At 53.5% G+C, this 26,789-nt stretch overlaps 15 protein-coding genes across 15 annotated transcripts; 7 read left to right on the forward strand and 8 right to left on the reverse strand.

The window, feature by feature from the left end:
- Positions 1 to 492: 492 nt before the first annotated feature.
- SETTUDRAFT_27503 (uncharacterized protein) lies at positions 493 to 1,047 on the reverse strand (the record flags this gene model as incomplete). The annotated part of the gene is made up of 2 exons (XM_008025847.1): positions 493 to 642; positions 772 to 1,047. The coding sequence occupies 2 exons, from the start codon at positions 1,045 to 1,047 to the stop codon at positions 493 to 495; spliced, it is 426 nt and encodes a 141-aa protein (XP_008024038.1).
- A 322-nt stretch (positions 1,048 to 1,369) lies between these two features.
- Positions 1,370 to 3,321, forward strand: SETTUDRAFT_129691 (uncharacterized protein; the record flags this gene model as incomplete). Its single annotated transcript, XM_008025961.1, has 2 exons — positions 1,370 to 1,675; positions 1,731 to 3,321. 2 exons carry the CDS (start codon positions 1,370 to 1,372, stop codon positions 3,291 to 3,293), a joined length of 1,869 nt encoding a protein of 622 aa, XP_008024152.1. The 3' UTR covers positions 3,294 to 3,321.
- Positions 3,322 to 5,214: 1,893 nt separating this feature from the next.
- SETTUDRAFT_38724 (uncharacterized protein) lies at positions 5,215 to 5,641 on the forward strand (the record flags this gene model as incomplete). The annotated part of the gene is made up of 2 exons (XM_008025883.1): positions 5,215 to 5,427; positions 5,480 to 5,641. 2 exons carry the CDS (start codon positions 5,215 to 5,217, stop codon positions 5,639 to 5,641), a joined length of 375 nt encoding a protein of 124 aa, XP_008024074.1.
- A 1,280-nt stretch (positions 5,642 to 6,921) lies between these two features.
- Positions 6,922 to 7,350, reverse strand: SETTUDRAFT_38725 (uncharacterized protein; the record flags this gene model as incomplete). The annotated part of the gene is made up of 1 exon (XM_008025884.1): positions 6,922 to 7,350. The coding sequence occupies one exon, from the start codon at positions 7,348 to 7,350 to the stop codon at positions 6,922 to 6,924; it is 429 nt and encodes a 142-aa protein (XP_008024075.1).
- Positions 7,351 to 8,040: 690 nt separating this feature from the next.
- SETTUDRAFT_27505 (uncharacterized protein) lies at positions 8,041 to 8,544 on the reverse strand (the record flags this gene model as incomplete). The annotated part of the gene is made up of 1 exon (XM_008025848.1): positions 8,041 to 8,544. The coding sequence occupies one exon, from the start codon at positions 8,542 to 8,544 to the stop codon at positions 8,041 to 8,043; it is 504 nt and encodes a 167-aa protein (XP_008024039.1).
- A 798-nt stretch (positions 8,545 to 9,342) lies between these two features.
- On the reverse strand, positions 9,343 to 10,122 carry SETTUDRAFT_27506 (uncharacterized protein; the record flags this gene model as incomplete). Its single annotated transcript, XM_008025849.1, has 3 exons — positions 9,343 to 9,594; positions 9,648 to 9,860; positions 9,913 to 10,122. The coding sequence occupies 3 exons, from the start codon at positions 10,120 to 10,122 to the stop codon at positions 9,343 to 9,345; spliced, it is 675 nt and encodes a 224-aa protein (XP_008024040.1).
- A 171-nt stretch (positions 10,123 to 10,293) lies between these two features.
- Positions 10,294 to 11,439, forward strand: SETTUDRAFT_53098 (uncharacterized protein; the record flags this gene model as incomplete). Its single annotated transcript, XM_008025947.1, has 2 exons — positions 10,294 to 10,565; positions 10,653 to 11,439. Coding segments are annotated over 2 exons (1,059 nt in total), but the record flags the coding sequence as incomplete, so codon positions are not given.
- A 1,372-nt stretch (positions 11,440 to 12,811) lies between these two features.
- SETTUDRAFT_38729 (uncharacterized protein) lies at positions 12,812 to 15,104 on the forward strand (the record flags this gene model as incomplete). The annotated part of the gene is made up of 4 exons (XM_008025885.1): positions 12,812 to 12,913; positions 12,967 to 13,038; positions 13,086 to 13,996; positions 14,105 to 15,104. The coding sequence occupies 4 exons, from the start codon at positions 12,812 to 12,814 to the stop codon at positions 15,102 to 15,104; spliced, it is 2,085 nt and encodes a 694-aa protein (XP_008024076.1).
- An 898-nt stretch (positions 15,105 to 16,002) lies between these two features.
- Positions 16,003 to 17,067, forward strand: SETTUDRAFT_27509 (uncharacterized protein; the record flags this gene model as incomplete). The annotated part of the gene is made up of 1 exon (XM_008025850.1): positions 16,003 to 17,067. The coding sequence occupies one exon, from the start codon at positions 16,003 to 16,005 to the stop codon at positions 17,065 to 17,067; it is 1,065 nt and encodes a 354-aa protein (XP_008024041.1).
- Positions 17,068 to 17,522: 455 nt separating this feature from the next.
- On the reverse strand, positions 17,523 to 19,073 carry SETTUDRAFT_66485 (uncharacterized protein; the record flags this gene model as incomplete). The annotated part of the gene is made up of 1 exon (XM_008025953.1): positions 17,523 to 19,073. A coding segment is annotated over one exon (1,551 nt), but the record flags the coding sequence as incomplete, so codon positions are not given.
- Positions 19,074 to 19,923: 850 nt separating this feature from the next.
- On the reverse strand, positions 19,924 to 20,241 carry SETTUDRAFT_63680 (uncharacterized protein; the record flags this gene model as incomplete). Its single annotated transcript, XM_008025950.1, has 1 exon — positions 19,924 to 20,241. A coding segment is annotated over one exon (318 nt), but the record flags the coding sequence as incomplete, so codon positions are not given.
- Positions 20,242 to 20,286: 45 nt separating this feature from the next.
- SETTUDRAFT_168499 (uncharacterized protein) lies at positions 20,287 to 22,846 on the reverse strand. Its single transcript, XM_008025962.1, has 4 exons — positions 22,681 to 22,846; positions 21,906 to 22,352; positions 21,055 to 21,851; positions 20,287 to 21,004 (listed from the first exon to the last, which is right to left on the reverse strand). Exons 1-4 carry the CDS (start codon positions 22,757 to 22,759, stop codon positions 20,750 to 20,752), a joined length of 1,578 nt encoding a protein of 525 aa, XP_008024153.1. The 5' UTR covers positions 22,760 to 22,846; the 3' UTR covers positions 20,287 to 20,749.
- A 190-nt stretch (positions 22,847 to 23,036) lies between these two features.
- SETTUDRAFT_108243 (uncharacterized protein) lies at positions 23,037 to 24,017 on the forward strand (the record flags this gene model as incomplete). Its single annotated transcript, XM_008025963.1, has 2 exons — positions 23,037 to 23,770; positions 23,825 to 24,017. Coding segments are annotated over 2 exons (927 nt in total), but the record flags the coding sequence as incomplete, so codon positions are not given.
- A 195-nt stretch (positions 24,018 to 24,212) lies between these two features.
- On the reverse strand, positions 24,213 to 24,800 carry SETTUDRAFT_27514 (uncharacterized protein; the record flags this gene model as incomplete). Its single annotated transcript, XM_008025851.1, has 2 exons — positions 24,213 to 24,293; positions 24,345 to 24,800. 2 exons carry the CDS (start codon positions 24,798 to 24,800, stop codon positions 24,213 to 24,215), a joined length of 537 nt encoding a protein of 178 aa, XP_008024042.1.
- Positions 24,801 to 25,271: 471 nt separating this feature from the next.
- On the forward strand, positions 25,272 to 26,706 carry SETTUDRAFT_168500 (uncharacterized protein). Its single transcript, XM_008025964.1, has one exon. The coding sequence runs from the start codon at positions 25,423 to 25,425 to the stop codon at positions 26,578 to 26,580; it is 1,158 nt and encodes a 385-aa protein (XP_008024155.1). The 5' UTR covers positions 25,272 to 25,422; the 3' UTR covers positions 26,581 to 26,706.
- The last annotated feature ends 83 nt before the right edge of the window (positions 26,707 to 26,789 follow it).

A 26,789-nucleotide genomic window follows, 5' to 3' on the forward strand; every position in this document is an offset into this window, starting at 1 on the left:
ATTTTTGATTTTTGTTGTTTTATTTGGTGTTTTTAATTGTTTTTGGTTTCGTTTAGTAGTCTCCCTATTAGTCATTGGGGCGGTCTGTGCGTTCTCGAAGATTTTCGCATTTCGAACACGTCGCAAGAATACCGACAATACCCCCTCTAGCACCTCAACGAGAGGGCTGCACACATTAGAGGTGGCGTAAATCGGTTTCTCGCGACGTGTTACCCCTATATCTGATAGAAAATTGACGAGTTTTGATGAAAGATTTCTGCTTAAAAGTTGGTGTGTGTGTGTGCGAACCATATTATCACAGCAGTTAAGGTTCCCTATGTGTACCTGATGTACTTAGAAGGCACATCGTTCCCTAGTCTCGGCATTTCCGTACTATTGGTTGAGTTATTTGTATAGATGCGCTCAATCGGGACGACCAAAGGACCAAAGACGTGGCTAAAACAATCATATCAACAAGCATGATGTGATCATTTCGAAGAATCCATGCACACGCTACTCCAGCAGAATGAGAATCTCACGCGCAATATACCAGGGTCGCACAAGGTACTCGATCAAAAGCTGCATAAAGAGATGTAGGAACGATGGTCTCCATACAATGGCGCCACAAGTTTCCGGCTCTGCTGGAGGAGCTGAGGTGTCATGCTGTTGTTCGGTGTTATTATTTATGCCTGCAAAATGAGGCACCGACTAGTTGTTGTTCGGCAATGATTACTGGGTTGGAAGCCTGTCTATGTCTCCCTTGCCGATACAACTCATCCTGTACCTGCATACATCGACAGAGACATGAGATGGTATTTCCTTGGACATGCATGAGACGATCTTTACGTCGACGTAGTTTTGCTGCTGTCCTGCTGCGGGGTACAGTAGATAGATCATGGCGGTGGAACGAGCGGATTCCATGTCAGTTCCGCATATTACGCTAATGGACATGGTGGTTCCTCCGTCTGCATCGAGTTCCTTGTGTCCAGAGACGGGCATGATGCGAGCCTCATAAGGCGCGATTCTGCACATGGAGGGCCCCAACGAGCCATGGTCCCGGAGACGCATGCTGGGGACCGTCGCGGCTCGGGTTGGATGGCGCGTGATTGGCTCTAGATGGATATGCTGCAGCAATTAGCGAGACATTGATACGTAGGAGCGACGGCCACATGGCAAGATACCGTCAGCGAGTGGGGTGAAGACGTGATTACGCCGCTCTGCCCCAAGGTCGGTACTGCGACGCCGGAGCCAGCAGCAGCATGTGACTCATGTCCTTGGAGACGCGGGACGTGTGTGGAGCGTTGTACTTGGTTAGCCTCCAAGCTGTATTAAAGCGTCGTCGAGGGCGTTGAAAGCCGCGCCCTTCCTTCGGTGTCACTGTCACGGCGACATGGCCCCAACCAACGACACGGCGGCACGCGACGGCCAGACCCGGACCCCAACGCGGCGCGTCACTCAACTCACCCAACACCTGGCCCCAGCAGACGAGCCGGGGCATGCCAGCAACCGTCCTGCTCTCCCCATCGACTACCCCGTCTCTAGGCTTCAGCTAGATCAGACCCGACACATTGATCAAGTCCGAAGTCTCAAGGTTGCCGTCATTGGAGCGGGTCTGGCGGGCATCAATGCGGGCATTCTTCTGCCTGCCAAAGTACCGGGCATCAACCTGACCATATACGAAAAGAACAAAGACGTGGTCAGTAACTTGGACTGTCTCGCGTATTTCCGGAAAAAAACTTACCTGCGTGTAGAGCGGCACATGGCTTGAGAATGTCTATCCTGGTGTGCGATGCGATATCCCCGCACACGTGTATCAAAGTACCTACTCCCCCAATACGCAATGGTCAGAAATCTTTGCCAAAGGCGCCGAGATTCGAGACTATTGGCAATCGCAAGCAGCCAAGTACGGCGTGTACAAGTACATCAAGTTACAACACCGCGTAGACGGAGCAGAATGGGATGATGCGCAGTCCCAGTGGCGTGTCAAAGTTCACGATCTCGTCAATGAGAAGACGACCGTTGAGACTTTCGACTTCGTCATCACCGCTATCGGTCGGTTTAATGCTTGGAAGCTGCCCGACTACCCAGGCATCGACGAATACAAGGGCTTTCTGAGACACACCTCCAACTGGGACTCTTCGTTTGATCCCAAAGGCAAAAACGTAGCAGTCATTGGTAACGGAGCTAGCGGCATCCAAGTCGTACCGAATCTGCAGCTTGTGGCAAAGCATGTCACCCACTTTGTTCGGAACCCAACATGGATCGCAACGTCTTGGGCAGGGGATGAACGCACGTTTGAGCCTCAGCCGTACTCAGCAGAGCAGAGAAAGTCATTCGAAGATCCCGAAACCTACCTGGCCTTCCGCAAAGACATTGAAGACCGCTACTGGAGGGGGTTTCGTGCAATGATACGGGGTTCAGAGGACAACAAAGGCATACGAGAAGCCTTCATCGACGTCATGAAGAAACGGGCAGCAAAGAAGCCAGAGCTTCTAGACGGATTAATCCCAGACTTTGCACCACACTGTCGACGTTTGACACCTGGTCCTGGATATCTCGAGTCACTCACCCAAGACAATGTCACATTAGTGAAGACACCAATCAAGCGATTCACTGCTACCGGAATCGAAACATTGGATGGGGAAACTTTCGACGTCGACGCAATCTTTTGTGCAACAGGTGCAAACACCGATCTTGTCCCGCCGTTTCCCATAAAAGCACACGGAATTGATTTGAGCCAAGCATGGAAGCCGGAGGGCAAATGGGGCTTCCCATACACTTACATGGGACTGGCCACACCGGGCTTTCCGAACCTGTTCCTTCTCGCGGGACCTCACGCTACCGGCCCATCTGGGACAGTCCCTCAGGGAGTAGAAACAGCTGTCGTGTACTTTGCCAAGGTTCTCCGCAAAGCATCATCGCAAGGCATCAGATCTTTGGCACCCTCCAAAGAAGCAACCGACGACTTTGTGGACTACTGTGACGCCTTTTTCCCCACCACGGTTTTAACCGACAAATGCTCATCATGGAACAATGGCGGTTCACCAGGACAACGCATCCATGGATTGTGGCCCGGCAGCGCAGCACACCTCACCATAGTACGGCGCGAACCGCGGTGGGAGGATTGGGAATACGATCGCGAGAATAAAGTCAATCGATTCGCATATTTTGGTAACGGGTACACGCAAGCAGAGACCGATCGAGACACGGATATCACGTCCTATCTCAAGGCGCCTGGACAGGATGTAGATTTGCGAGATCTGCATGAAATTTGGTGGGACTTGCCTGGTGCGAAGAAGAAGCCATCTGCATAGCTATGTATCTAATTTATTTGATATCGCCTCAAGTCTGACAACATACCCTACGGCCCTGTGGTGTTACGAGCAGTATCGTTTTACACTTAGCTTACTACTCGCATTCTATTTACATAATGCAGAGTAATTTGGCCTAGGCACCGCTGACCACAGATCCTTGCGGGCAATGTTATTTGGCGGGACTTTTGCTATTCTTGACATATGGCACGAGTTTCACAATCCCATCCAGGGATTCTGTCATGTTCTTGGCATGTTCTTCGTTTGTCTAGACTAAGCATTAGTCACTTCGGTATTCCAAAACTCTATGTTGTCTAGCGGCGAGAGGAAATATGTCATACAGCACTACACACTATCTGAATGCTTGGCCTCTATACGGTGGAAGTGTTTTTTCTTATCCCAGCGCTTCTGATTACAGCTTTAGCTCCAGATCATAGTCGAGGTAGATGCCACGTGTCTCTATCGTATGTCAATGACTGGACAGAAAATACGAGCTATTTTCTGGGGAACATCTTCCCCATGCACCTCCCAAGCAGCAAATTCAATTCAGCACTAGCTCTTTCAACCGCTATGATACCCGAAAAAACTATAGTATGAGAGCTTTCAATACTTGATATACCTCAGTGATACCATATAGTTATCTGTCGAAATTAGTTATGGATACCCTTACGATGTTAACATGCATTTTAGCCCACTCAGGGAAACGCATATGCTATACTGTCATTACTAAATTTGTATACACCAGTGACAACTAGCTCTAAGCGCGTGAGTATAGCGGTCCTTACGCACATGTACGCCACCCATGTGCTATCTACAACCACTGCTTATCAGGCACTGCCAAGCTCTTGTTCAAACTGCACTCTATTGTGGTGCTTCTCTACCATATAACCCTTGCTTATTTATTAAGTCACCTAAAATATCCGAGTCAGCAGAAACAGAGAATGTGGAACATCTGCCTGATCTCTGGAAATCAGGTACATTCGCTCTATCTCTACTAAAGCTAAGCGCACCTGAGAGCTAACATGATATACACAAATGCAGGGAATCGGGCTAAATTGCCAAACAGCTTGTACATTCTCAACTCAGCAGCTATGACCTCCAATGTTCTAGAGGCTAGCGTCAGCAGCATGTAGCACGCAGGGACCGCCCAAGAATTCGCGCACACCATTCCAAATCCGCGTGCCAGCCCATTCTTCAGACTTCTAGTCGTTTTCTAGACGGTCACAGGGCTCCAGGTTACAGCAACCCACCTTTAGTCTATCAAACTTCGGTCATAGTTTGCACAGAGTACCTAGTCCTATAGAGAATAGACAACTTATTGATGTGTTTTTGCGAATGATAAGATGCTTTGCGGAGGCTTGTTCTTCTAGCAATCAAGTAGCTATCTCTGATACACTTCTAAGAAGGACTCGATAAGAGCTTGGGCACTTCCTGACTCAGCGCTTGCAGCCGCTGTCGATCGCAAGCGTTTCAGTCAATGAAGAGAGTGCCATTTGAAGGGTTCGAGAGATAGGTCGCCTCATTTTATATTACGAATGGTTCAAGATAGGCGTTTGATAGATATATGGTGTCTATGCGGGACGGAGTGCTTTAAAAAAACATTCTCATGTAAAACTATGTAATGCTTCGAGTTTCCCGCTTGATAGCAGATCCCGTACAAGATTCAAAAACTTTGTCTCCGCACTCGGCCCGTTCTAGGTTTCTTCAGCCACTAACAAGGCATGTCATGAGTTGCCTCAGAAGAGAGTTCAGCATGTAAAATCACGCAAAATCTTAGCCTGTAGACAGTCTCTGGTGCTAAAATAAGTAAATGAAGGGTAGGGATACGTAGGCGAGAGCCTCGACCGCATTTATATATATTTCTGAACCTGTAGAACTCGGGACCGGGCGAAAATCTCGATTTCTTGAATATTCAAACAGCATCATGAAGCACGCTCGACTATTGTGCACGCCTATTGTATTAGCGCTCCTTTGTGCAGTTCCTAGAGTCGCTGCGGATATCGGAGATAACCCAGGGGTCCCAGTTACAGTTAAATCGCCAAATGAATCACCGAATTCATGCTGCAATGACTGGTTTGGATGGGGCCCCTTCAGAATCGGTGACCCCCAGACGTGGTATTGGGGATGGAGGTACTGTGTAAGTGGCTTGTTCTCTGGACTGACGCTTGATCAACCCTTATTTTTTATAGTGTATACTCGGATCCGATCCTAATCACGGCCATGGCTGCGATAAATCAAAACCTTTTAATATTGGTCGCGGGGGGCTGAGTGTATATGTTGGAGGTAATTGTGGTGATCAGGCCAATGGTCACTGGCGGTTCACAGTCTCAGCAGACCAGAATCCACCTTAAATGAAACCTCTCTATTGCACTATTTCGCTTCAAATAATAGATCCATGGAATGGACACTGGCATAGAGGGAAGGGATTCTTACAAGATCGAAATTAGTAGATTGATAGGAGGATCGAGGAGTCCGGTCCGACTGTGATCATCAGGGGAAGGCCGAGATGACAAAGAAATATCATACTTCGTATGCTTAGTTACTTGTCTTACATTTAGGTTCGGCGAACTAGTTCCGAAAGAATTTTTTTTTCGTGTCTTCTAGGCATGTTGCGATATTTATAATTTTACCACACCTTGGAACAAACTCCATCTCAGTTCAACTGCACAAACTTTTCGAGTTCGATTCAGATCACTTTTGCCTTTACACCTCACGTCAAGTATGAAGTTTAATTCTCCCTCCTATACGCCGTTTATATTGGCAATCTTCTCTATGGCAGCTACGGTGGCTTCACAAGATACCTTCCTCTATGGAGTTTTCGATCCCAATGTGCCAGGCGCCCTCTGTTGCCAAAATTCTAATACACAGGCAACTGTGTCGACCTGGGAACCGCGGACAAGAGAAGTCTTCAATTATACCAGAACTCAATACTGCGTAAGTATCTCGCATCCATATCGGGCATTGAATGTAACATTTCTTTTTCTAGTGCCGCAGAAACAGTGATCCCAATTCCGGCCATGGTTGCGATGATGATGGCGAATTTCCGCTAGGCGTTCAAAACATCGGTTCGCTGAATTCAGGTTTCTGTGGTCCTTTAGCACATGGTATCTATGTTTATCTCAAAGAGGCAGGAATGGATTGGTGAAGTCTCTCATGTTTGCCGAGAGTACGAAGACTCTACGATATGGTCTATCTAGCAGGAGAAGTTTCATTCATTGTGTGCCACTTGAGGATGACTTCAACTTAGACACACTTGAGTGTGCAGACATTCTCCTCCTTGTCTCCAGGGCCAGTTCGATCCTAGTGGACCGTTCCATCAGCTCAACAATATCGCACATTACCTTTCTAAATTTAGACTACATAGTGTCAATTGAGGCACGGAACGACAGAAAACTCAATCATCTGCTCTTATGCCTCACTCACGCCATAAGCATTACTCAGCTTACAATCCCTATTTACCATGAATTTGGGGGATCTCGATCCACATCGGCACTTGCAATGTCTTTGCCTGATCGCTTGTAAACATCTCACTGCAACTATTTCGCGTTACTATCTCTGATTATTTACACCAAGGACTGACGAACCTCATTAACTAAAGATGTCACTACATTAGAATTTATTATGGTTACTCCTACCAAAAAGCGTTGAACTGACCAACCCGCAGGTTCCCTGTTCCGCCAAGCGTCCCAGGAATATCGGCATCAGTATCATTGGAATGAATCGCACAGAGACTTTTGTCTGAGCTCAGTCTTACAGTAGCTGGGGCATGGAATATTGGTGAAGACATAGATGTTACCCTGGGCGTCTTCGGCGAAATCATCAACACGATCTGCGCGCATGCACTGTACGCGCGGGTCAACTTCATTAAGTACTCTAAAAATTTTATAATGTCAAAAGCAGCATGACCATGAAGTATGGGGGCCAAAATTTGGCTGCTTTTGAATTCAATATCTCCAGAGGGGACATACTTGCTAGCAACGCTGCCAATGATAGCCTGCTGGGCTGGGGTATTGCTATTTGCTGCGTTGGCGTTGCTCTTCAGTCTGAGGCGCAATAACATTGCACGGTAGGGCGTGGGCAGAAAATTGACTCATGGATTTACCTCATATTCGGCTTTCTCATACTAGATGTGCATACTTTGCAGGTGCAACGCCCGCGTTCAGCACCGCCATATGAGTCCCATCATAGTTGCTGGCAACTCCGTTTGCCAATGCCTCGAAAGACGCGCGGTCGCAGCTGGGAGGCCAATTTCAGTGGTGGAGCCTGTCACAATTACCGTCTTTCCCACGAACAATGCTTTCGGGTCTCTGGCTGGGTTTTGCTTGACCCACCTCACTACCACCAGCTACCCTTTTACAGCGACGGGCGGGCCACAACCAATTTGTGGCTGGACTTTAGCCAGTCTTCATGCCAATATATTTTTCTAGGTAATAACATAAACGCACATGTCAGATCTCAATGACCAAATCAAAAACGCTCAAAGACTTGTTATATTTTTTAAACACTCGAAGCGGTGTAATCCGGGAATTCATTATACGTGATCCGTATGTACCAATCGTGTTGCACTTCCTACTTTTGCAAAATTCCGTGATATTGTGACAGACGGATTTCAGAATGAAAATAGTCTGAATTGATATACACTGAATAGGTATTGTAGCAGAACGCCATGCACTCTAGAGGCCGAATTGATTGCAGGGTCCCTCCATGTAGCAATTGGAGGTATTCGTAAAGGCACCATGTTCATGCATTTCTATACAATCACCCCAAAAGGTGCCTTGCCACTCAACTTGAAATACCCAGGCTGCAGTGTCTGGAAAACCCGCGAAGGATCATATCTCCTCGACACAGCATCCAGTCTAGCCATATTTTCCGCACCATACCCTGCAATCACAGGCTGATAGCCGCTGCTATATGGCATATAATGGTAGTCGTTATCGACACCCAGATTCCGGGCCATGTTCTTCGACGTCCGGACATACTCTTCTGCAGCCTCCATCATTGCCGCCTCATTGCTAGAATGATTCCAGGCCATGTACACAAGAACATGGACGTAAGGGCCATGCTCGGGATACAAACCAAGAGCATTCCCGCCTTTCTTTTGCATAGCCGAAAGTTCTGGGATTGCGGATATGTTGATATCGTTTTTGATGAGTGCTTGGGTTAGGTTGAAGTTGGGTGCTTCAAACGGTTCGTGTGCCGAAACCCCCACGGCAGTTGCAAGGGTAGCATACACAATGCCCTTGGTGAACTTCATGGCGGACTCAATTGCCAGACCTGCAGGTATAAAGTGGATGTGAAGAGGCGAGTATCTGTCTTTACAGTTTTCAGCCAGGGTCCATGACACTTTTATGCACGGGTATGCGGCAAAAGATATTCATCGACAGTAGTCTTCCACATGCACCGGACTGGGACCTGTGGTCAGTCGAGAGTGACTTGGTTGGCATTGTCAGGCACGTCAACATATAGCCTACGCTAATGTAGGATAGAGCTAGGGATGCAGATAAGCGCTCGGCTATTGTTCCTGGGTGGTGAGGTGGATGAAGAAACCTTGAGGAGTCGAAACGGCCAATGCGGATTCAGAGTGACAGTTACACAGAGGCGGCTAGCATGGAATAGGTGGTCCGAATAGGGAAGGCACATTGCATGACGGGTCCGTGTGCATGACGCTACAGTGCCAAGGCGGCACGGGTATTGGCGAGTCACTGCAGTTGGCAGTTAGAGTTGCAGAGTGGCATACTGTATGCTTTGACTGATGCCGAAACGAAACTCTTATTCCTACACCCTACATGTTACGTAAAATACATAAATTGAATAGACGGACATGATGCAGAACGTTTTTTTTCATGCGCACAGGTTGGGTACAGCTTGACTCATACGTGCACCAGAGTCATGGGTCGTGGAGTGCAGAGAGCTGTGTACAATGGTTGAAGGGATGCTGCTTCCTCCGTCTTCAGACGGAGAGATTATGAGTACTGGCGAATAGCGAGAAAACAAGCCGCCACAACGCCTTACTCCTTTGCGGAACTTTTGTTACAGGCCGATTACAAACCGGTTAATATCCCACGCCAACCTCACCAGGAAAGCTAGCCCAAAATTCCTGGGTAGCGTTCATCATCATTGCCTCGAGCTCCTCGTTGGTCAGGTCAAAAGAATCGAGATTGAACGTCTCATCCGCCTCGAGAGGCTGAACAGCGGGTGGTGTATTCCATGAGAAATCCGGCGTATATCCGCCGGGTATGGCTGCAGTGGTAGGAAGCGGGCTGCTAAGTGACGGATTGGTAATGTTGGCGACAATGGGCTTGCGCTAGCAAGAGGGTCAGCATGCAAAGGGAAAAAAAAGGAAGCAAGACAATTTACATGTTGATGGTGTTCCTGGGGCGAAAGACTCGAAGCTACCAATGGGGTTTCGGGTGCTCTGGAGGAATCATTTGGCTTTTGGACTGGTGAGGGCTGTAATGCGCCGTAGTCAATCATTGCGTGACGAAGAGCCTGGCGTTCTTCTGGGGAAGCGGGCCCATCCTGGCCCAGGATGGAGCGGTAGTAGGCCTGCATGCGGCGAATGGTATCGAACTTGAAGTGCTGTGTCAGTGTGTATTGGTACGGCGTTGTCTTGTAGGCTTACCCATGTTTTGGCCATGGGCCACTGCGTCTTCATCTCCTTGAGAAAGTTACAGCCTTGTATGACGCTGTTGCGAGCCTTCTCCTGCCAGCGGGGGTCATCGTCGCCACTGGGAAAGTTGAACGAGTACAGCATGGCTCCTACGGCGGTGTAGATGGTGAAGCCGATCCACGGGACTAGTCCGCGTAGGAAGTAGACACCAAAGGTGCGCATTTCCTCGAGCATGTCCAGCACCATGACCGAATCCTTGAACAGCTCTCTGCGAGACGACCTCTCCCACTTCTTCCACATGTCGCGGTGTTGGTGGTAAGAGGAAGGTTTTTCCTCGGCACCCGTGCCGTTCTGGTGACCAGCACCAGCACCGGCACCGGCACCGGCACCAGCTCCAGCACAGCCGCCGTAGCGCCCCAGCAGGCCCGCCATGACGTACCCGTGCCGACCGGCAGCCATGCCGCTTCACACGCCTCGCCGACGGCGGCATCTGCGCTGCTCGACGGCCTGGATCCCTTTGAGCTGCTCACCGACGAGGTCAAGAACAGTTACCTGCGATGCTCGTACAAGTGGAGCTTCCACCACACCCCAACCCTGCTGCTGCGCATCCGTGACCGCACCCTCGAGCCATGGATGGCCTGGGCCATGCTGGCGCTGGCCATCCGGTACGTTTGCATTACTACTGCTACTGCTACTGCTACTGCTACTCCTCTATTACTACACCATCACTACGGCCACTAACCCCTTGCCAGATTCGTCAAGGACCCCCCGCCCCCCTTCCGCTCCCAGACAGAGGCTAGCAATGCCTATGCCGCCCATGCCCGCCAGATCCTGCAGCAGGACCTCGAAACGCCCTCCATCAGCCGCGTCCAGGCCCTCCTCATGCTGACCGGCCATGACTGGGGCGCCGGCAACGGAAGGCGCGCCTGGATATACCTGGGCATGGCCATCCGCCTCGTCGAGGTCATGGACCTGACGCGCGAGACGGGCATCCCGCGCAACCGCGTCCCCACGCGCGAGGAGTTCATCGAGGCCGAAGTCCGCCGCCGCACCGCCTGGACCTGCTTCCTCATGGACTCGCTGCTGAGCGGCGGCAAGGGCCGCAAGAGGTCGCTGACGGCCGCAGACATGTCCATCCAGCTGCCCTGCGAGCGCGAGGACTTTGTCTTTGGCGAGCCCAAGTGCACCCCCCAGCTCGACAACACCCAGCGCATGCCCCCCGTCGCCCTGCCCGTCGGCGAAATCGGCATCATTGCCTACAGCATGCGTGCCGCCAACATCTGGGGCAAGGTCGCTCGCTGGGCCTGCAACGAAGACCTCAAGACGGAGCTGCCCTGGTCCTCGTCTTCGCAGTTTCAGCAACTCATCTACGAGCTCGAAGGCTGGAAGTCGTCACTGCCCCAGCGCCTCCAGTACGACCTCTTTACCCTCCACAGCCACAATGCCGTCGAGCAGGGCCAGGCCTACTGCTACATGCACTGCATCCACTTTATGAGCTACATGTTCTTGCATCGCGCCTACTTGCCCGTGCTCGGCCCTGCTGGTGCCGTGTGGTGCGTTGGAGGGCGGCGTGTCTCCTGCATCCTCAGAGGGCCGTGGCCGCTTGGGCTTGCGATGGATGGCACTCGTGCCGGGGGCTGCAGACGCTGTCAGTGTGCCAATCCCGCCATTGCTATCACGCTCATCTCCACCACTACCACCGCCATTGCCATGACCATCGCCGCCGCTGCCGCCATCATGACGACGACGCCAACGACAACGACGACGCCAGCAACAACGACTCCCCCAGCACCAGCAACAGCAAGAGCAGCAGCACCTACCGGGAAACTCGCACAGCTCAGCCCGCCCGCTCTGCCGACACCTGTCGCACGGCGGCCGGTCCTGGTGGATGCACTTTTGTTTGGCGGAACGACACGACACACAGGCTACGGGATTGCGCATGTTGGCGGAGGACGACGGGAGGACATGGCGCAGCGCAAAAAAATGCAGACACTGACTGAGGGCGCGCGCGGCCTTGGGCGACGCCTTGCCTGTCTGCACTTGCCCTCCGCATCCCGTGCTCCTGCCCTCTCGGCGCGCTAGCCCCCTTGTCCCTTGTCCCTCCCCTCCCCTCGCACCCCCGAATCTCGTCCTCGCCCATTCTCGCCCGACTTTTGCGCCTCGCGGCCTTTTTTTTCTTTTTCTTTTTTGCTCTTTTTTGGCCCATGTCTTGGCACTCGCTCTCCTTTCCTCTCGGTGTGCTGCATTGCAATTGCATCCCTCCCTCCCTCCATCCACTCCCCCACCCCCGGCACGCCTCTGCCTCGGTGGTTATGGCTGCGATCGACACATCCCCCACAGGGCTTGGTAGGCAGCCTTTGTTGACTTGATGTCGTCGTGCAATGCCCAGTTCCTCCTCACCACTGTTTGACAAGCACAAAGTGGAGGCCGACTCCGCAACCTCCGCAGCCTCCGCCACCGACCGCCCGCGACGGCATCCGCTCTTCTGCGCGTCTGCGCGTCTGGACGCGTTTGCTGGGCACGAGCTTGCCATCTCGGTCCTTCCACCGCCCCAGCCTCTTGGTCGGTCTTAGACTTTCCTTCTTCCCCACACCCCACATTCTGACCGGGGGGGTGTGTGTGTGTGTGAGAGAGAGAGAGAGAGAGAGAGAGCTCCATGCCCTTGGCACTCTCATTGTGCGCCATTGCCCTCGTTCATCTCTTGATTCCTGTGACGCGTGTCTGCATCTTTCCTTTGTTTACGTCTGACACAGCGCCGCCGCACGGGCCCAACCACCACGCCCGTCGCTCTTTCCTTCCCCAACACAATGCCTACTCCCAGTCCCTGTGCTTGCAAACTCCTTGATAACCACCCCACACCACCCGCCGAATCGAGTCCCCGTGAATCCCCATTCTCAATCTCCCGCTTCCCATGAATCGACCCACTACAGCCAACGGTCAATACCAGACCTACGCCAATCCCATGCCCAGCGCCAAGAGGAAACAAATCACCCCTCTCAATCACTCAGACCTGGTAGGTTGCCCGAGACGCCCTTGCCTTGACCCTTCCCAAACTAAACTCTACAGTCTGGCTACTATGACCATCCATCCTTTTGCTCAAAAAAGGCCCGTTACGACAAGGACAGTTACAACCCCAAGGTATACACCACATGCAGTCTCTTGCCCACCATGATAACACCCTTTAGTACATGGCTGACATGTGCTTCAACCAGCACAAGTCATGCTTGCCCACCCTCGATATCGCCGGTTATCCCCACCACGTTGAACAAGATTATCGACAAGATCTCCTTGTCATGTTCACGCATGCTCGCTCCAAGGGGTATTTCAGGCCAGATACCGCCGCTCGTCATATGATCCCTCGCCTTGCAGGTCTTGCCCCCCGAACGAGAGCTGATAAAATGGCACTTGTCCACGACTTCATCAGCCACTACAACAGCGTCAGATGCGACGTGCTCTTCATCCAAGATCTGATGTCTGGTGATTCTCAGTTCGATCTTGATTTTGTCACCACCACACGCACTTGTATTGCCACTCTACACATGACGCTCGCCAAAGGTACAAAATGGCGCACCATCATGCCGTATACGCCACTTCCCACAGCCTGTCTCTCAGTATTGACAGGTTTTGTCCAACACCCCAAGCATTGTGAGCTTCTCAGTGATCTCACAGACAGCGTCCAAGATATCAAAAGTTGGCTTAGCATCCCATCTCCTTGCATCGAGTTTTCAGCCACGCTAATAGACTCTGCCGTGGACACGCTTGCCCAACAGACTGGAAAGACTAACCATGAAGAAGCAGAGAATTCCATCATAGTCCCTGAAAATGAGAAAACGGCAGAGCTAAAGACATTGAAAGAGCAGGTCCGGCTACTTGAAGCCGCGCGCCGCCAAGGCATTGAACAAGCTCAGGCCGAACGAGTGCAGTTGAACCGGCACATCGAGGCGCTAGAGGTAGCCTCTGCCGAGAAGAGTGCAAAACATAGCGCAGGAGAGGAGAGCTGGGTTGCAACTGTAGCTGAACTGGAAAGACAACATTGCAAGCAGAGTGAACAACAACTACGCGACACGGAGCGACTTACCGCTGCCCTTGCTGCCGAGTGAGCAACCAACACAGAAATGGCACGCATGTTGGCAGAACTAACTGAAAAGCTGAATACTTCAATGACCTCATCTTCAAACAACAATTCCCTGACTCCCATAAATAGCTTTCCTGGGTCTCGGGTTTCTTTGAACAGCTCGGCTATTACATCCACAAACACTCTTCACATTGAGCAACGGCAGCCTTCTCACCCAGACACGCGTCTTTTGACACCTCAAGACTCCCCTATGCCCATGGAGGGTATCTGTGACAGTAGCATGGAAATAGAGCAGACAATTGCTGATTCAGGAGTCATACTCCCAGATCAACCCAATCCCGGACAACACAACCCCTTTTCCGGCTATATAGTCAACAGTATGATTTCCCAGGCATTTTCAGCACCGGGCCATCGCTTTAAAGAGGCTTGCCATGACTTCAAGATGGGCAACTGCACAAACGGTAAGAAATGCCCATTGCCTCACACAGCTTGTCGTCACTGGTTGAGTGGCAACTGCAACAACGGGAACAACTGCTACAGAAGTCATGATTCTTTTTTTCTTGGGCCAGTCGACCCCCAAATCTCAACCTATACCTCCATCTTACAGACTGATAATGCGTCAAGTCAGCGTAGCACCTTGAGTGCCAGCCAAAGACCTAGTCGGCTGGATCATCACAAGAAGCAGGCTTGCAGGAAACATTTGACCAGCAGTTGCAATAGAGGCCAAGACTGCAAGTATGCACACGCCCCATGCCCATACTTCATCAAGGGAACCTGTAGATTTTCCGATGACAAATGTAAGAAAAGCCACGATCCGCTCTTCTTCACGCAGGCCAGTTCTGGCAATAGACCATCACACGTGTCACAACCTAGTTCTCAGCAACATCATGCACCAACAGATGTTGAATCACAACTAGATGCTATCCTGCAGGCCGCTAGTAGACCTAACAAACCGGACACGCTGTCTATAGCAGATACGCCTTGCAGGTGGCAGAAAAGCCCTGCTGGCTGCACAAATCCTCATTGTGAGTACAAGCATGACCAACCAAAGGCCAAGGGAAGAAGTGGTTGGAACGTGTTCAATCCCTTGCTCAGTATACAGGATATCCTGAAAAACAACACAAGGTGATGGACGGATCAAGGCTTGGAACGCTTCCCTGTGCATCATGTATGACATGTTGCGATTGAGTTGCATTCTATATGTAATAATTGGAACAAACAATAATACTGTGCTTTACCTTCTATGGTACTGATCATACTATCCCTAGTTCAAGAAGTCTTAACTAGAACATTAAATGTTTGTACTCAATGTTTGAGTAGTTGCAACACAGCTGGACTTGAGGTAGAATAGTTAAATTAGAGTAAGCGCTTAGAGATGAAATTTATTTGGATACTGCACATCTATCCCAGCTAGCTATGTGGCGGCAGCTTCTAGTTCTTATGAGCATGTAGACTTTGATTATATACTGATCATTTCCCACTTAGTAGCGGTAATATTGACCAGATAGTACTACTCCTTCAACTTTATTCCACACAAATTTCGAAATACACCAGGCAGTTTGGCAGTGGCTATATCCTAGTGCCGCCGAATTTCCTGCAGACGAGGGAGAATAGTTATGCTGTCCTATATATCCTATTTTAATAGCATGACACATCACAGGTCCTTGAACTTCGCGATAACTATCACCTTTCACGTGGATCTGGATAAGTTCTTCAAACCACTTGTTATTAAGAAACGGAAAGAATCTTCTGTTTATCACTGATAACAATACATTGACATCGCCCCAGCAAGCGCCAGTCCAAACAATCAGTTGTAGCATCTAAACAAAGAGATGTCGATTGTTCTCTACAGATTTCACTAACAAAGCCTCGAGTCGCTAGAGCCTTGCTACACAAGCCATTCTTTGTTTCATAGCCTTACATCAACCTCCCAGGCTGCACTTCCATCTACACATAGACTACAACCACGTATCCGCCGAGTTCATATATTCACAACGACACATATCCTTGATCCACCTACATAAACCATGGACAAACCAACAACCATCCATTCCATTCTTCAAAACTGGTCCCTCCCCCTCACCACTCCCAACGCCATTCTCCCCTCCCACCTCGTCGCCAGTCTACCCCCCACACACCTCCCACTGCGTCTGCTCTCCGCCATCCACACCCTCTCCACCCTGACCATTGGCCAGCGCGAGCGCGCCCACAACCTGCTAACTACGTATTTCCAAGCGCGGATACGAGAGGCGAGTTACAGCGGGCGCCATGACTCTATTCCAGCCATGCTGCAAGTCGAAGATGTAGAAAAGGCATGTGAGAGTGCGCGGAGAATGAGCGTAGCCAGCTTGGGTACTGCAATGGAGCCGAGCAAAGGGGTTGTATGTCACGCAACAGAAGAAGAGAAAGAAGATATACCGGGTCTACATGTCGCATTCACAGAGCGAAAATCTATCTTCGATACCAGTGATGATGGCGATGCTTGTGAAAATGGCGCGAATGGGAATGTCTACATGCGAACAACACAAGACCCCATGTCGACTGCTCATACCGTCTCACTTCCATTGACGCCGCGAACAAGCAAACGCCGCATCCATCTTCCGTGCATCCAGACTTCATCGCCTTTGTGCACGCAACTGGCCCCGAGCAGCTTCACGCCTCTGTTTCAAAGCCTGAACTGCGAGTTTAGCAATCCCGCGGGCGATGTGACTGCACTGCTCGACATGGGCCCGAATCCAGCGTCCCAGCTGTATCAATCGCCGTACTATCTTTCCGGAACGAGCTTCTGTGATGAACAGCAAGATACACAGGTTGATCTAGCAAGTCTCGAGGAAACCAACCTGCATGAGGACACACACGGTACTCAGGAGGAAGCAGAAGCAGAAGTTAAGCAGGAAGAGGAAGAGCAGCAGAATCTCCGTGCTGCACAACGCGCAACACATGAATATAATCTCAGGCGACTGGATCTGCGTGTGAAGAAGAGAGAGTATGCGAGTGCGAGGTTGAGGTGTGAGGATGCAAGACGGAGGATGCTTAGTTTGAGAAGTAGTGCTGCTACTACTACGACTACATATGACAATCCAAGCATGTAACATTTTCATTTGCATGGTATGTGGGAGAGAACAGGTGGATTAAAAAGGTTTAATAGTCTAAATGTTGCCAAGCAAAAAGGAAAGGAGGGGGTGGGGTTGGGGGGTTGAGGAGGAGGTCAAAGGCCAAAGACAAAAGAGCACTGCCCAAAGCAAAAGCAATCTACAATATACACAACACACAAAAAGACGCGCGACTCAGCTCAGCTACTTAACTGACAGAGGCTGGGTGTGCCCCCAGGACTAAACTTCAGAACAACACACATACATGGTTAAAACTATGCAGCATTATTGCGTCCCACGTTAGCCTTTTCTACATCACAGTCACCTTGTTGGTCCTCATCTGCCTCAGCGTCCCCATGTACAAGGCCACCCGTCTGAACCGTTGGCCCAGCCAACGTCGACGAAGCCGAAGACACGGGCGTACTCCCTGACTGACTCCTGGGGTGCTTCGCCGACTTGAGTCCATATGCGGTATTCAACTCCTTGCGCATCTTGTACTCCTTTTCCAGACAAGTGGCGCAGAAGGCGAGGGCGGCCAGCACGGCAAAGACAATCCACACGCTTTCCAGCGCCTTTGTAAACGCCGCTACGATTTGGGCCTTGGCCTCGGGCGTCGCCCCGTACTTCTTGATGAAGGACGCTGTCGCGCGCTGGTACGCCTGTCCGTGGGAGAGGCGGTCGCGCGCAGCCCCAGACGAGATGCTCGAGAGCAGTGAAGCAAAGCGCACGTTGAAGACGGCGCCGGGAATCGCAACGCCAAACAGCGAGCCCGTGCCCCGCAAGAAGGCCCACGCGCCGGCGCTCGCGGCCGTAGAGTCCTCCGGGAGCTTGACCTGGATGGCGGGAAGCATGGTGGGGATCACAATTCCCAGGCCGGCCGCAGTGATGAATTGGAACGTGAGCCAGAGGCCCATGGACGTGGCGTGGCTGAGCGTGGTGCAGAGACCGAGGCCGAGCGTTACCAAAGCGAAGCCCGCAATGTGCATGGGCTTGTATTTGCCAGAGATGCTGAGGATGGGCCCACCGACGGCGGCAAGCACCACGATGATGAGTGTCGTGGGCATGACTTTGATGCCGGATTCCGTGGGCGACGACCCCTTGACGGCTTGGAAGAAGAGCGGCAGGTAGAATTGGAAGCCGTAGGTTATGAAGCCATGCACCGTGGTCAGGCCAAACGAGATGTTTGTCGTGCGGTTGGAAAAGACGTGTGGCGGCATGACTGGGTGCTTGCAGAAGCGCGAGCGTTCCCAGATGACAAAGGAGATGAGACCGAGGATGCCAAAGACGATGAGTACGACGACGGATGGGTGGTTCCACGGCTGAGGTGCTCCGCCGGTGCTGAGAGCAACGAGAAGCATTACGACAGAGGCAGTCAGGATGCCGCTGCCAATGTAATCCACCTTTTTCAGGTTCTCTCCAAGCGAGCCCTTGACGTCGCTCGCGCCTCCGCCCACACTGAGCCAGAACCACATGATGACGAGCGAGATGACGCAGACGGGGAGATTGATAAGAAAACACCAATACCACCCGTGCTCCGCAAACACGCCACCAAGAAGCGGTCCTAGAGTGGTTCCAAGAGCGAAAGCGGCATGTTTGATTGCTAGGTAAGGGCCTCTCTTCCGCAGCGGGACGATATCGCAGAGTATCATTTCAGCAAAAAGATCGATTCCGCCCGTACCTAGACCTTGGACAATCCTTCCAGTGATGAGCACGGCGCCCGACTGTGCTGCGGCACAAATGGCGCTGCCGATGGCGAAAATGGTAATGGCAGCCATCATGGGATACTTTCGTCCCCACATGTCCCCGAGCTGTGAGTATAGGGGCTGGAAAACGGTACTCGCGAGCAGAAAGGCCGTGGCTACCCAAGAGAATTTCGTGCCCAGGTTGAGCGCGTCGGAGATGGTGGGAAGGGCAGTGTTCGTGATGCTGCCCTCGAGGGCCGAGAGAAGGAGGGGAATGCATATCGCGACAAAGGATCGCCAAAAGCCGGAGGAACGTGTCCACTTGGTCGGAGGGGTCGAGTAGGACGGAGGTGGGGACGAGGCCGGGGAGGCTTCTGAGGAAGGCCTTTTGCCCGATTCTTCCTCAGGTGTGACAAGATCCGAGTCTTTCTCGACGAGGACAGTAGGGAAAGACATGATGGAGAAACAGCCAGGGCTGTTCTGTGAATTAAAAAAGATATTGTCAGTGAAGAGACTTTGAAGGCTCCCATCATTCTGCTTAGTTTTGTATATTCCCTGCATATATGGTGACCGAAAGCTTTCTCGTGCTAACCACGGTCAAGAGAGCATTTCAATTCGCCATAGCCACTGTTCAGGATAAGCATATACATGTCGAGTGATTCGTCTGCAACGGCTGGAAGATTTTTATTTCCAAAAATGGACAGGGTCCGCGCGAGATTGTCGGTTCAGGCTGTTAGTTATTACCAACCAATGGCCGCGTTTGTGCAGGTTGAGGGACGGTACCAAGGGTCTCATTTTTGTCGTACATGGCACCAGGCAGCCAGGGACCAGTAGTAGACGCACGATTAACATTCTTGAATTCCGCCATCGACGGCTACTGCGCATGTGCAGTGTATGTATTCGAGCTGTAAACCACGAGCATTGAACGTTTTGCCATTGAGCGTCGAATTGCCTCAAACACGGCACCTCTCTCGTTGTGCTCCTACCAGACAGTGTGCCGCGAACCAAGCCCCATGTTTCTCCCTGCAGGATCCACCAATTCGAAGCCAGGTAATTGCATCGTCATCACATGGGGCAGGCTTCTCAACAGCAGACTCGCAATGCGCGTCGAATCAGCGCCGTCTCTGACCTCGTTGAACCACTGCTTCTGGTCGTCGGGCCTCACGTACAGCTCGAGGTTCTTGCTGATAATGGCATCCAACTCTGGGTGATGGGGCCACGGATCCAGATTGCCGCCGTACGCATGGCGGACACCAAACGAACGCACGACTTGGCGGTGAGGCGCAGACGTCCAGAACAACAGCGCTAGGGGACGGAGATGTCTAAAGTCGTCTTTTTCGAGTTGAATATGGGCATACAGTCGCGCCGTGGCGATGCGATTCATGTCTCTCGACACTAAGCAGAGAGCGTAGAGAGTAGCGCGGTTCTCGACATGCTGCACGATAAGATCAAGAAGTTCATCGGGCAGTGTTTCGATGCGGGATGCACCCATGTCGTTGTTGGCGCAAAGGGCAGTCTGATAGGATGGTAAGATGGATGAGTATGCAAAGGGACAAACGCGCAACGCAGGAAAAGCAAGTGGCACGAACGAACAGCTGACGATAGGAAGAACAAGGAGAGCAGGAGAGCAGGAGAGCAGGAGGCGGGAGAGACGGCCTGAGGGCAAGAGAAGCGCGTGTGGATGATGTAGGGGAGCTACCTACATGTCCAGTGTCATGTGCACGGGCCAAGGCCGGGGTGCGTTCAGGTACGAGACGCGGCAGTTGCGATGTCGCCATGATGATTGGGAAGGAACGGCCCCGACCCCGCCCCACCTGGCCGACCCGTCTGCTTATCGCAATCGGGCGAGGGCCGGGTGGCAGAGGGGCTGGAGGCGCTGGAGGCGCTGGAGGAGCTGCTGGACATGCAGTCTGGGTCATGCTATTCATGGCATACTTGTCTATTTCGTCATGGCGAGACCCTACGCCGTCTGCCGGCGTGTTGCTGCGCTACCGCCCCGCCTACTTGAACTCCTTCATAAACTCCTCGTGGAACTTGACAATGCGGCCAGTCCATTCGGTGCCGGGCGCGAGGAACGTCGTCCTGAAATGCAGAGTGCCCTCCTTCTGCCCGAAGCCGGTGCCCGCAACGACGCAGACACCTGTCGCGTCCAGCATGCGGAAGCAGTAGAACTCGTCGGCGGCGCGGCCTTCCTTCTTGGCCTGCTGGATGGCCTTTTCTGGCAGGTGGATGGTGGGGAAGAGATACATGGAGCCCTGGAATGCGTGTTAGCATGGCCGACTGCGGCGGTTCAACCGGTACTGACCTGAGGCTTGTCGCACTCGACACCCTCCATTTGCTTAAACGCCTCGTACAGGGCATACGCGCGCTGCTTCAGGCCGTTGAAGATGCCATCATACTCCTCCCTGTACAGCGCGTAGCTTGGCTCGCCCTCCTTGGGCGGGTTGACCATCATCTCGACAATGCACTGGCCGAGCACGGGCGGGCACAGCTGAATGGAGATGAACTTGTAAATCTCCTGGGCCACCTCTGGCTCGAAGCCAACAAGCTCAAAGTATCCGCCGCGGTGCCCGCACTCGCCCACCATGCCCTTGGACACGGAGTGGAGAGAGGCCAGTTCCAAGTGGTCGTACTGGCCGGGCGACTCCTTTTGCAGGTCACGCAGGGCCTTTTTGAACGAGATGAACTCGCCAATGAAGACGTTGGTCTGGTACACTTCGTCGGCAATGACAACAACGCCCTTCTCGGCGGCGAACTTGAGGACGGCCTTGATGTCCTCGGCCGGCAGCGAGGCGCCCGTGGGGTTGCCTGGGTTGATGACGCAGATGGCCTTGACGTCTGTGCCCTCACTAATAGCCTTGTCGTAGGCTGAGCGGATTGCTTCGAGCGATGTGCCCCACGCCTGCTTCTCTTCGAGGTAGTATGGTACGCAGCGGGCGTCGAGCACCGACAGAGTGGCAGTGTAGAGGGGGTATTGCGGGATGGGGACCATGATTCCCGTCTCGGGCTTTGCGCAGATGGTGTGGAGAAGTGTGTTTACGCCAGATGAAGCGCCATTGCTGAGGTAGATGTCCTCGAACTTGGCCGGGTAGCCATCTCGTCCTGTGTGCTGTCAGCGAAAACCCCCGCGATTCGACGTGTTACTGCTGTACGTACGCTCAATGTACTCTGCCACGCTCTGCCTGATGCCTGGGGCGCCCTGGCTCTGGCTGTATGCACCGACGCTCTTGACCTCCTTGAGGAGCTTCCGCGCACGCTCGAGAACATCTGACTTGTAGCCCAGGCTCTTGAGCAGCACGTCCTCGTGCTCCAACAGGCCCGGGTTCTCGAGTATACTCGCCACCTGGCGGAAGAAGGTGATGGGCTTCTGGTCGAGCTGCTGGGGGTTGCCAATGTTGGCTGCAATGACAGTGTCAAAGGGCAGGTCCTTGGCCTCGCCCTTGGCCAGCTTCGCGCGGTACTCCTCGGAGCGGACGGCTAGTTCACCGCGGACAGCATACTGGGCTGCCTTGACGTGCGGGTTGATGTTGCCGATGTTCAGGACCTTCTTGGACATGATGGTGCGTGTGTGCGGGCGGGGGGACGAAGAGAGGCTGTACAGGACTAGAGTGGTGAGCACAGGAACCAGCTGGTGCGAGACTTATAGCGCCGGTGAAGAAAGCGTCTGCTGTGTACGATGCTAAATCCCGCAACGTACTCGAAACACCAAGACGAGGCTGCGTCAAGAGACGGGCTGTATTTTTCGAGCTGAGGCGCGTGGAGCCCCACCCACGGTGCTTCACCCACGACAAATCCTGTGCCCCTCGCTCGCTCGCCCGTGGTAGCGCGGCCCCAGGCGCGAGGGGTATAGAGTTTCAGGCCATCTGATAAGCGGGCGTGCAGAGAGCGTATGTGTATGTGCGAGCGGGAGGAGAACAGAAAAGCAAAGTACCTCTTGAGCGGGCGCTGCCATTGGCGCGCCATGCTCTGCCACCGTGGGCGCAAAGAGCGCGAGCCGATGGCGGCGACATTGGGTTGCTGCTTGTGCGTGTGCTGGGCCGATCCCCCCCACATCTGGCGTGGGCCCTTTGGCTGCTGCGGCGAGCAGAGCTTGCTAACGGGCGATGTAATGCGAGCGCGGGTGTGGGCGTGGGCGTGCAAGACGCGATATTATATATGTATTTATACATAACACATGTCTGCGCTGCAAAACAAATCCTATGCCCGCCGCCCGCCGCCCCCCCACCCGCCTGCCCTCACCGCATATTGCAGCCATGCTCGCCCTGAGCGGCGCCCCGGAGATAGCGGGCCATAATACGCATTGCCCTCTTCTTCGGCGACAGGATACTCGCAAAGAAGTCGATCGACCGGGCCAGCGCATTGGTGGAGAGCGGCGGTGACTGGGACCGCCGCAATCGCCTCAAGGCATACACGGGACTACACTACCTCACTGTCCGATCACACTCGCAGGCTGCGCCGCTGCTGCTCGACAGTCTGTCGACATTTACCAGCTACGAGCTGTGCAGCTACTCGAACCTGGTCGTCTACGCCATTCTCGCGGGCTCGGTATCGCTCAAGCGTGTCGACTTCAAGTCCAAGGTGGTGGATGCGCCCGAGATCAAGGCGATTGTCGGTACCTCGGAGGAGAAGCTCTCTGCCATTACTGGACAGGCGTCGGCTGGGCCGTCGGCGGGCGACGAGGAGATGGCGGATGCATCAGGCTCGACGGCAACGCCGGTGCCGACACTGGTCAACCTCACGACGCTTGGCGGCTCACAAGACACAGAGGTGGCCGTCGACTTCTCGCCGCTGTCCAAGCTGGTCAAGAGCCTGTACGAGGGCGACTACAAGGGCTTCTTTGGGGCTCTGGGCCAGGTCGAGACCAACTTCCTCAGCCAGGATCGCTACATGTACGAGCACCGGGGCTGGTACGTGCGCGAGATGCGTCTGCGGGCGTACCAGCAGCTTCTGCAGTCGTACCGCGTGGTGGGCCTGGAGAGCATGGCCCGGGACTTTGGCGTCACTGTGGACTTTCTCGACAAGTAAGTGGGGTGTTTGGAGACGATGTGCTTGTAGTGTATGCTGACTCTGGCCAGGGACCTTGCGCGCTTCATCGCCGCCGACCGCATCCCCTGCACCATCGACCGCGTCAAGGGCATCATCGAGACGAACCGGCCCGACGACAAGAACAAGCAGTACGCCGACGTGGTCAAGCAGGGCGACCAGCTCATCACCAAGCTGCAGAAGTACGGGCAGGCAGTCAGGCTGCGGGGAAGCGAGCGTGGCTAGACGTGTGGCTTGGGCGCATGCATGTGTAATGATGATGGGATGGTGTAGGCTTAGACGACAGCAGCGCAAAGACTGCTGGTGAATGCAAGACCAAATCAACAAGAGACTCAAGACGCGGTCCTTTTGCCTAGCTGTCTGCATGCACATGTAATCACCGTGGATATTGCACCCGTCGCCTTGCCGCACATGGCCATGTTAGCCAAGCACGAGGTCGATCTTGGTGCCCAGGATGCCCGTCTTCTCGAAGATGGCCTCGTAGCTGGCAATGGCCTTGTCCTACTCGCTGTCAACACGGCCGCATCACGGCCGAGACGCCCGTCAACGTACCTTGTCGCCTATGCGGTTGTACAGCTCCGCGCGCTTTCCCCGCGCGGCCTGCACCTCTGTCTCGCCCGCCTTCTCTTCTGCCTCTTCCTCCTCCTTTTGTATCGCCTCCAGCTCCTTCTCGCACTCGGCCTTGAGGCTCTCGTACAGCTTCTCGTCCCACGGCAGCGGTACTTCTAGCGTGGGCGTCCGCGTGGCAAGCATCGTCGCGAGGCTGGCAGAGGGTCTCCGGTTCTTGCTCGGCTGGTCGACGCTGCCCTCGCCAGACGCATTGAGCACGCCGTCTGTTGGGTGTGCGAGGTACCAGTACAGCGGCGCCATCTTGTTCTCCTTGATGCCATCCTGCACCGACTTCAGGGCAGCTTGCTTTGCTTGTTTCGAGGCGGCGGGATTTGTGAGCTGGAAGATGTGCTGCGACAGCTGCAGGTCGGGATACTTTGCGAATTGCGGGTCACCCATCTTGGCTGGTTGCGTGAAATGGAGATGGTGACGGTGTGGTGGGAAAGGGGCGGAGGAGGGGGGGGCGATGTGTAGTGGGCGATGTTGGTTGATATGATGATGGGGCCGTCGTGCCCGCCGCTGAACTTCCGCAGGTCAAGCTCGCGCACGGCCCTTGAATGGTCGAAACGCGGAGACTAGAGCAACCAGCGCAACCGCGCCTTTCAGGCAATGCCTTTCCTTTACTTGTACCGACTCGTTGCCGGATCCAAGCCACCTTCGCTTTCCCCATCCGGCCTTTTTTCCTCATCCTCTCTGACCCAAAGGTGCCCATTTCACAACCAAGCGTATCCTGAGGCACGCGTCGGACGTGCAAGATCCCCGTAAACGAGCAACATAAATAAAGAGCTATACAATGGCAGGCGTCGACGACAGCAGGAAACGCGCACGCTCGCCGTCGAGATCGCCGTCTCGATCACCACCACGCCAACGGAAGCGCCCTGGAGCGGGTGCGCGAGTTCCTCAGGCCGACCGAGAGGCTGCCCGCAGGCGACAGCAAGCACGAGAGGAAGAAGCTGCCAGACGGGCACACGAGGAGGCTGCACAGCGAGGCGTGCATGATGTCGTCAAGCAGCACTACAATATGGTGCCGGAGCGAGGCCGCGAGTGGCGCAACACGGACAGCAAGATCAAGGGACTGCGCAGCTTCAACAATTGGGTCAAGTCGTCCATCATCCAAAAGTTCATTGGCGAGGAGCGAAACCTCAAGATCTTGGATGTCGGGTGTGGCAAGGGCGGCGACTTGGGCAAGTGGGAGAAGTCGAGAAAGGTCGAGCTCTACGTTGGCTGCGATCCGGCAGACGTGTCCATCCGGCAGGCCAGAGAGCGGTTCACGCAGATGCAGAGGAAGAACCGACGTCTGTTCCACGCCGAGTTCTACGCCAAGGACTGCTTTGGCGAGTGGCTCGGGGACATTCCCATCATCAAGGAGGTGGGCATCGATGCCGGTGCAGGACAGGGCAACGCTATGAGCCAGCGCTGGGGGGGCGGTGGCTGGGACATGGTCACGATGATGTTCTGCATGCACTATGCGTTTGAGAGCGAGGCCAAAGCCAGGGGCATGCTACGCAACGTGGCGGGCGCGCTGAAGAAGGGCGGGCGCTTCATTGGCTGCATTCCCAACTCGGACGTGCTGTCGCAAAAGGTGATTGAGCACCACAAGGCCAAGGGCACGGCGCCCCCGGAGACGAATGGCGGTGCCGAGGACGACGATGACCGCCCGACGTTTGCAAGCGACGACGAAGACGACTGGGACCCCGAAAAGAGCCTCGACAGCCCAAAGCCCGGCGAGACGGAGCACGCGAATGGCGCCAAGGCTGCCGAGGCAAAGGACAAGGACAAGGCAAAGGAGGAGCAGGAAGATGGCGAGGTTGAGGATGAAGGATTCAGCTGGGGCAACAGCATCTACAGTGTCAAGTTTCCTGGCAAGACACCCCCCGACGGCACGTTCCGCCCGCCGTATGGGTGGAAGTATTCATACTGGCTGACGGAGGCTGTCGAGGCGCCCGAGTACGTTGTGCCATGGGAGGCGTTCCGTGCGCTGGCCGAAGACTTCAACCTCGAGCTGCAATACCGCAAGCCGTTCAGGGAGATTTGGGAGGAGCAAAAGGACGATCCGATCCTGGGTCCGCTGAGTGAAGTCATGAAGGTTAGGGATCGTGCGACGGGCCGGCTGCTGACTTCAGACGAGGAGCTGGAGGCTGCAGACTTTTATCATGCGTTTTGTTTTTACAAGGTGTGAAGGGGGGGGGGTAGTATGGTGGGTGGGCGCTGTGGTTCTGGGATGCATCTCTCGGGGGTAATGAGGGGGGAAGGACATGTACGATGTACAGGACATGTACGATGTACAGGACATGGGCAGATGTACAGGATACCCGTGTGCAGGGCTGAATACGAGTGAATGTCGACTAGACAAGATTACTGGATGCTTGCAATGTGAGAAAGCAGCGA

This window comes from Exserohilum turcica, assembly GCF_000359705.1.
Source record: "Exserohilum turcica Et28A unplaced genomic scaffold SETTUscaffold_16, whole genome shotgun sequence".
In the NCBI taxonomy this organism is placed as follows: Eukaryota; Fungi; Ascomycota; class Dothideomycetes; order Pleosporales; family Pleosporaceae; genus Exserohilum; species Exserohilum turcicum.

Coding starts and splice junctions, on each gene's coding strand:
- SETTUDRAFT_168499 (XM_008025962.1), bottom strand. CDS start 22,759: ATGTCGCCGCCATCGGCTCGCGCTCTTTGCGCCCACGGTGGCAGAGCA. Junction 22,353..22,680: donor TGGCAGCGCCCGCTCAAGAG/GTACTTTGCTTT, acceptor TCACCACTCTAG/TCCTGTACAGCCTCTCTTCG. Junction 21,852..21,905: donor CGTGGCAGAGTACATTGAGC/GTACGTACAGCA, acceptor GACAGCACACAG/GACGAGATGGCTACCCGGCC.
- SETTUDRAFT_168500 (XM_008025964.1), top strand. CDS start 25,423: ATGGTGCCGGAGCGAGGCCGCGAGTGGCGCAACACGGACAGCAAGATC.